General features: G+C 46.5%; 1 protein-coding gene across 1 annotated transcript; it reads left to right on the top strand.

The window, feature by feature from the left end:
- Positions 1 to 2,013: 2,013 nt before the first annotated feature.
- On the top strand, positions 2,014 to 7,187 carry LOC309654252 (sodium/potassium-transporting ATPase subunit alpha-2-like). Its single transcript, XM_082478831.1, has 2 exons — positions 2,014 to 4,825; positions 6,627 to 7,187. Exons 1-2 carry the CDS (start codon positions 4,603 to 4,605, stop codon positions 6,830 to 6,832), a joined length of 429 nt encoding a protein of 142 aa, XP_082334957.1. The 5' UTR covers positions 2,014 to 4,602; the 3' UTR covers positions 6,833 to 7,187.
- The last annotated feature ends 280 nt before the right edge of the window (positions 7,188 to 7,467 follow it).

Below are 7,467 nucleotides of genomic sequence, written 5' to 3'. Positions count from 1 at the left end.
CAGGCACTAGTGAGAATGAGAGATTGAGAGCTGGGGGCCCTCAACGGATCTGACTTCAGGGTGAGCAGCTGCCCTAACAGGTGTACGTCCAGGAGTAAAAGCTAGAAACCAAAACGAAGTGGTCCAAGAGTAAAACACAGCTGCAGAACAAACCCAGAGATGGGAATTCCTCTTTAATCAGAGTGGGCTTTGGACTTCATGGGGTAGCAGCAGTAAAATTCCTCTAATTCTGAGATGTTCTGTATCCCACATTTCAAATTCTAAGACTCCTATACATCTTCATAGATTAGGTATTGTCACCTTCCCTGCTCATACTTGATATTCTGGGAATATCTGGGAGGGCAGGTTGGAGGGGGTGGGGCTAGATGTATTTAAGGAGAACTGGATGCTGTCTGTTAGAGATGGCTTCATCTTGACCTTTGACTGTTGGCAGTTTGTCTCGGGGCAGCCTGGGCTACACTAAGTACAATGATTGGTCACTACAGTGGGAACCAAGAAATGGATATAGGAAATTATTCTGAGTGATTTCCCTAATTACTACAAGATGTTTGGGGTGGTACAGTTCTTTGCGGAGACAGCATTATTATAATACGTCTGCATAGGATAACACATATCTTGATACTCCTCCGTGGTTCTATAAGCTACCACGTCATACATACTGTGGGAGGTAAATGGAGAAGGGGTTCATTTGCATTTTCTCAGCTTTGAGGTGGGCTGCCAGCATGAGGAATAACATTGTGGTTATTATTGTGCATTGTGTTATTGCTGTGCACATAATAACACAGCCTAAAATTTATCTCATCTGGGAATTTATGGATCCCTTTAGCAAGAAGGAGAATTACAATTGTGCCTACTGTGGAGGGGAGGCCCAACCAGGAGACAAAGAGGTGATTTGAACCAGGTGGCCTGCCAGAGCAGGACACGGTCACTGCCTGAGGCAGAGTGAGCTGTGATAGGTAACGGGGGAGGAGGATTCCGGCTGGCCTGGAGCTGACACCTGAAGCAGGAGGCCTGGTGCTTTCTGGGCCAGTCCTTGTTCTGGGCACAGGTTTACATTTTAATTTCTTACTTCTTCTGGACCTGAAGCTGACAGAAATTTGGCAGACTTGGTGAGGAATTTTGAATCACCCCCTTTTCCCTCTAGGGAACTGTAAGACGTACACATGAGGCAATCCTTCAAGGAGGACAAAATGTAATGGTTATACAGGGGGTTGTCCCATAGGGGAGACCCTTCCAAGGTCAACTCCAACATGGTGTTGATGCCAAGCTGATGGATATGATGAGGCTGCTGAAAGAGGCTGGCAAAGTTTTTACAATTGACTGTGGGACTGGTATTTCTCAGAGCCACGTGTTCAGACCTTTTGGAATAAACTTAATTTTAAAAAACTATAATAGGACTTCCCTGGTGGCGCAGCAGTTAACAATCCGCCTGCCAATGCAGGGGACACGGGTTCAAGCCTTGGTCCGGGAAGATCCCACATGCCATGGAGCAACTAAACGCATGTGCCACATCTGCTGAGCCTGCACTCTAGAGCCTGCGTGCCACAACTACTGAGCCCACGCACTGCAACTACTGAAGCCCGTGCACCTAGAGCCCATGCTCTGCAACAAGAGAAGCCACCACAATAAGAAGCCCACGTACCACAACAAAGAGTAGTCCCTTAAACTTTACTCTTAAACTGTATTGCAAAATTGTCAATCTTTCCTCAAGTAATCTATAAATTTGATATGATTTCAATAAAATCTCCACAGGAAATTAAAAAAAAAAAAAACTAAAATAAGGGACTTCCTTGGCAGTCCAATGGTTAAGACCACCCTTCTAGTGCAGGGGGCGCGGGTTTGATCCCTGTTTGGGGAACTAAGAGCCCACATGCTGCCTGGAGTGGTCAAAAAAAAAAAAAAACTAAAACTAAAATAAAATGATGCCATCCTATTTGCCACTACCTGAGGCCCTTAGTAGGACGAAGATACTTGGCCCCTGCTATGAACACAGCCCCCTCTAAGAACTGCAGCTGAGCCGTGAGGGCCTACAGAATGGTCACCAACACTGGAACGTTTCTCTCAGATGGGTCTGATCTGGGGGAAGAGAGTCCAAGGGAGCAAGAGGGCAGCTGGCAAGACTGCGTGGGAACACCAGAGGTACAGTCAGCACCGAGAAGTTGGAAATGAAATTCCTTTAGTACTTGACAAATTCCAGAAACTACTAGATGCTCTTTACTTCAAAGGGAGCCATTCTTTGTAGAACTGCGCTTCTATTGTATGTATGCATCTCAATGTTCTGTGAAATTGTGTCCTAGGAACTCACTCTTGGGGTGACTGACTTTGTTTTTATTTCTCCGGCCTGGCATGGAGGTGATACTTCCAGAAACTACTGTAGATCGGCCCATCTGAGCGGTCAAGCTGGGCTAGCTACCACACATGTCCTACAGGTCATTATTGGTGAACCAGTAGGAAACGTTCAGGGCACTGTAAGCCTGGAAAGGCATCACTGAGGGCTCAATCTGAACCACCTCTGGAGTCTTCTAATCTTCTGTGCAGTTCCCTCTAAGATCCTCACCAGTTACCTCGTGCCCCACAGACCGAGCTTGGTGAGGCCCCAGTGCCCCACAACCAAGCCAGGGCACTTGAAACCAGTGGTGTGGGTAACTGCTCACAGCACACCTTTCCTGAGTCTCTGGTAATCCCAGCTTAGTTAGCACTCCTTCCAGCAAGCCCGCTGTGCCAGTGTGGAATGAGGAGGGCTCATGGGAAAACTCCTTCAAGGCTTATTTCCACGCTCTGGAAGTAAGCAGACTGACCTTTCCAGGACCTCTGCTCTTAGTTCAGCCACAGTCAGATAGTTCCCTTCTCCCTCCCACCAGAGCCTGAGAATTATGTGCTTGGAGGGCACTTGGGAACCATGGGCAGTGGTTCCCAGGAAGCAATCCTTCCTTCATTCTGTAATTGCTTGTTGATGGATTACTATGTGCTAGGAATTACGCTAGGTCTGGAAACTTAACAAGGAATCATAGGCACAGCCCCACTCTCTCCAGCAGGGGAGAGAGACAGACAAGCCATCACACAGAGATGTGAGAAGGACTAAAAGAACAGAAGGCTAGAAGAGCACAGAGCACGAGCATCTGATCCTTGGGGAGGAAAGGGACAGGACTAGGGCTGGCCCCAGGTATCCAGAAAAGGGCTGGAACCCAGGGGCACGAGGAGGCAGTGGGAAGAAGAGAGGTAGACTGAGGACCGAAATGCACCTGGGCCTAGATGAAATTTTGCTAGGCAGATGGATTATTCCAGACGATCCTTTATTACCACTGTTCTGCAGGTAGGTGTTTCTGTCTTTGAGCTTAAAGAGGCAGAATAGCTTCTGGAGCAATTAAATGAAATTCTGAATACAGTAAATACACCCAAATCCCTGATTTATTCCTGGGAAAACTAGAGCTCAAATTGTCCTATGTTTTATGGTCCGATGGCCCTGACCCACTCCCATGGGTTGAAGCCACCGTAGCAAGATTTTTGATTGACAGCACAAGTTCTTGGGAATGAGCTACTTAAACCCCTGTGGAATGATAGCAGTGATCTGTTAGTTCTTAGAGAGAGAAGTGAAGGACCCGGGACCTCCCTGAAGATGATTCTGCTCCTTTTCCCTCCCCTTCCAACCCAGGTGATTATGGTAACAGGGGATCATCCCATTACAGCCAAGGCCATTGCCAAGGGTGTGGGCATCATCTCAGAAGGCACCGAGAGAGCAGAGGACATTGCTGCCCGGCTCAAGATCCCTGTCAGCCAGGTCAATGCCAGGTGAGATCACTGAAAGAACTCAGATCTGCCATTTTTTCCCTCCATCCTTAGCCTGCCCCACCCACTAACATTTTCGGAGGTTCTTTCTATAGGTAGGATGTGCAGAGTTTACTTACTGCAAAGTAAATCATAATAGGAAAATGACCAAGCAACTATGTCAGTGGGTTTTCTGATGAAGGTGGGACAAAGAAGGAGGTAGAGAAGAGGGAGGAGGAGGTGGGAGAGGAGGGAAGGAATGCAATGTGCCAATCTGGGGACAGTGCGTGGCTGGGGACAAGTGAGGAGATGGGGTTGAAAGGAGAAACAAGGTTATAGCAAAGATGGCTTAGAGGGCACCAGGACACCTGGTGAATTCTCAACACTCTGAACTAGCCTTTTGAAATTCCTCTCCCTCAGGGATGTCAAAGCCATTGTGGTGCATGGCTCAGAACTAAAAAATATGAACTCAGAGCAGCTTGATGAGATCCTCCAAAACCACACTGAGATCGTGTTTGCTCGGACCTCCCCCCAGCAGAAGCTCATCATTGTAGAGGGATGTCAGAGGCTGGTAAGGGAGACCAAGGAGGCTTGGAGAATCTGGAGGGAATCACGTGGCACAGCCCAGTCCCAAACCAAGCATAGGAATGTGTGGGCTGGGCTAGAGGAGGCTCCAGAGAGCATCCCATCATGAACCTCTGAGACAGGCATCCATCTGGGGGCTCCCTGTGAGTTTTGCTATCTCAGGAGGTGCAGGAGAAGAAAGGGCCAAGAGGCCTAAACCAAGCATGATTACATAAAGAAACAAGGGATGATGGAATCAAACTGATCTTTGGGATGGGTCCTGAATCTGACACAATAATTATTTCACTCCCTCTGTGCTTCACCCAGGGAGCCATTGTGGCAGTGACAGGGGACGGGGTGAACGACTCCCCCGCGCTGAAGAAGGCAGACATCGGCATTGCCGTGGGCATCGCTGGCTCTGATGTGTCTAAGCAGGCAGCCGACATGATCCTGCTGGACGACAACTTTGCCTCCATCGTCACAGGAATGGAGGAGGGTGAGGAAGCAGGGTGCCCAGGGTAGGGACTTGGCCCTCAGACTCAGGTGAGAGTCAGTATACATTATTCTCATTCCCTTTGCCCATCCTCCAACCTCCTGTACAGACTGGGAGAAATCACTGTAAGTCAAAATTTTGCAAATTAGATTCAGCTGGTACTTAGAACATCACTATCTGGAGCCCTTATGAGATAGGAGGAAAGTCCAGATTTTCTAGGGAGAGTGGGGCTCTAGTGCAACATAGCATTGTTTTTCTTCTCTCATGGGGATTCAAGTGGGTCTACAGTAAGTTTCAGGGTGTAGCTATACCGTGAGACTACTCTGTACTCCACAACCTCAGGAGGACTTTCTAGCAACCTGTGGTCTGAATGATGTTGACATATCAAGATCAGCTGGAGTCTGATCTATAAATTGATTGCATGAGCTAAATTAAGCCCCCTCTTTCCCAGAGACAATACCCATTGGCGTACAGGAGAACCCCAGAATTCTGCTTCCCAGGCTCCCTGATTTCTGATTTCTGCCTGGAGCTATGTTATTAAAATCTATGACAATCCACATAATAGTAATAGTTAACAATTTATTTAGACCTTGTATGATCCTCAGTATTGAGACCTTGTATGATCCTCAGTATTTTATATCCACTCAGTTCAATAAACTTTCTGAGTATCAACTATGTACCAGGCACTATTCTTGATGCTGGGGATACTACAATTGGGAATAAAAACACACATCCCTGCCCTTGTGTAACTTAATTTCCAGTGGAGACAGACAGACAATAAAGTAAACTGAACAGTATAATAAAAGAAGACAAGTGCAATGGAAAAAAATAAGTAAAGCAGGGAGTGGAGGGAGGGATGACAATATTAGAAAAGGTTGTCAGGGAAGGACTCAAGCCATCTTGCAAGGCAGGAGGAATGAAGGTGAGGGGTGCCCAAGATCACAAGCTAGTTATGGCAGAAAATAGAATTGGAACCCAAGCCCAGGCTCTTTCCACTTCAGACTTTATTTAAATTGAAGTATAGTTGATTTACAATGTTGTGTTGGTTTCTGGTGTATAACAAAGTGATTCAGATACAGATAGATAGATACATACATATATATGTATACACATATATATACATATATATTCTTTTTCATATTCTTTTCACATTATAGTATATTACAAGATATTGAATATAGTTTTCTCTGCTATACAGTAGGACCTTGTTGTTTTTCTATTTTACATACAGTAGTTTGTATCTGCTAATCCCAAACTCCTAATTTATCTCTTCCCTGCCTCCCCCTTTTCCCCTTTGGTAACCCTAAATTTGTTTTCTATGTCTGTGAGTCTGTTTCTGTTTTGTAAATAAGTTTATTTGTGTCATATTTTAGACTCCACATATAAGCAATACCATATGATATTTGTCTTTCTCTGTCTGACTTACTTCACTTAGTATGATAACCTCTAGGTCCATCCATGTTACTGTGAATCAGCCTTAATCTTCTAATGGCTTTTATATTGGCATTCTCAGACATCTCTAAGTATTAACAGGCCCCACCCTGCTTAATTTTCAGAGATCAGATGATAGTAGCCATGTTGAACCCAAGAACAAAGAGTATACAGATATGGCACGTTAATAAATCACGGCTTTAATTAATAGTCACACAATTTAGAAACAATACTGGGGCTGCCAAGGCCTGAGACCTTCGGACCCTTTCATGGACCTCGACACTGCTTTGTAGTGGTCTCTCTGTCCAGGAGCTTCTTTGTGGGAGATGTGAACTCTCTGTGCTCCTCACAGAAGGTTGACCATCCTTCCCAGGCCGCCTGATCTTTGACAACCTGAAGAAATCCATCGCCTACACCCTGACCAGAAACATCCCCGAGATCACCCCCTTCCTGCTCTTCATCATCCTCGGTATCCCCCTGCCTCTGGGCACCATAACCATCCTCTGCATTGACCTGGGCACTGACATGGTGAGGACTAAGCTGGGATCCAGCTCGTGGAACTCCTGTGAAACGGACTGAGGAGTAGGAAAAATCTATGTCCAGGGAGAGGGGCAGAGCTCGAGTTACTTCTGAGTTTCCTTCTGAACTGTGTGTTCCCTGTCACTTCCACCCTCCATCCTCCAGGTCCCTGCTATCTCCTTGGCTTATGAGTCAGCTGAAAGTGACCTCATGAAGAGGGCTTCACGGAATCCAAAGACTGATAAGCTGGTGAATGACCGTCTCACTGGCATGGTCTACGGACAGATTGGTGCGGCCAGAGGAATGAGGGGTGAAGGGAGCGGGGAGCGGCTGCACCGGCGTGGCCACTGGACCAATCTTGGTTTGGAAGTCAGGGAGATATTTTCTTAACAACAAACTGTGCTGGGCCCTGGGACACAAAAAAAACATTGATCTCTGATCTGCCCTTGACTTAAGAGTCTAGTCAAAAAGGAGCAAAAACACATAAAATGACGGCAAGTTGTTCTCCAAGTGCCAAATGAGTATAGATAGGACATACTGCAGGAGTACAAAGCAAGAGGACTCACCAATCTTGAGGACAGTTGGAGAGGCCCTATGGAGGAAACAGGACTTAAACTTGGTGCTGGAAGATAGGGCTTAGACTAGTAAATGGATAGTCCAGTGTGGGGGACCAGAGGATACCTGATTGTTGAAGA

The sequence above is a fragment of the Balaenoptera physalus genome, assembly GCF_965194825.1.
Source record: "Balaenoptera physalus genome assembly, contig: HAP1_SCAFFOLD_2400, whole genome shotgun sequence".
NCBI classification, from domain to species: domain Eukaryota; kingdom Metazoa; phylum Chordata; class Mammalia; order Artiodactyla; family Balaenopteridae; genus Balaenoptera; species Balaenoptera physalus.
The sequence above is the reverse complement of the archived record's forward strand: the minus strand, read 5'-3'. Positions and strand labels throughout refer to the sequence as shown.

Coding starts and splice junctions, on each gene's coding strand:
- LOC309654252 (XM_082478831.1), top strand. CDS start 4,603: ATGGGTCCTGAATCTGACACAATAATTATTTCACTCCCTCTGTGCTTC. Junction 4,826..6,626: donor CGTCACAGGAATGGAGGAGG/GTGAGGAAGCAG, acceptor CATCCTTCCCAG/GCCGCCTGATCTTTGACAAC.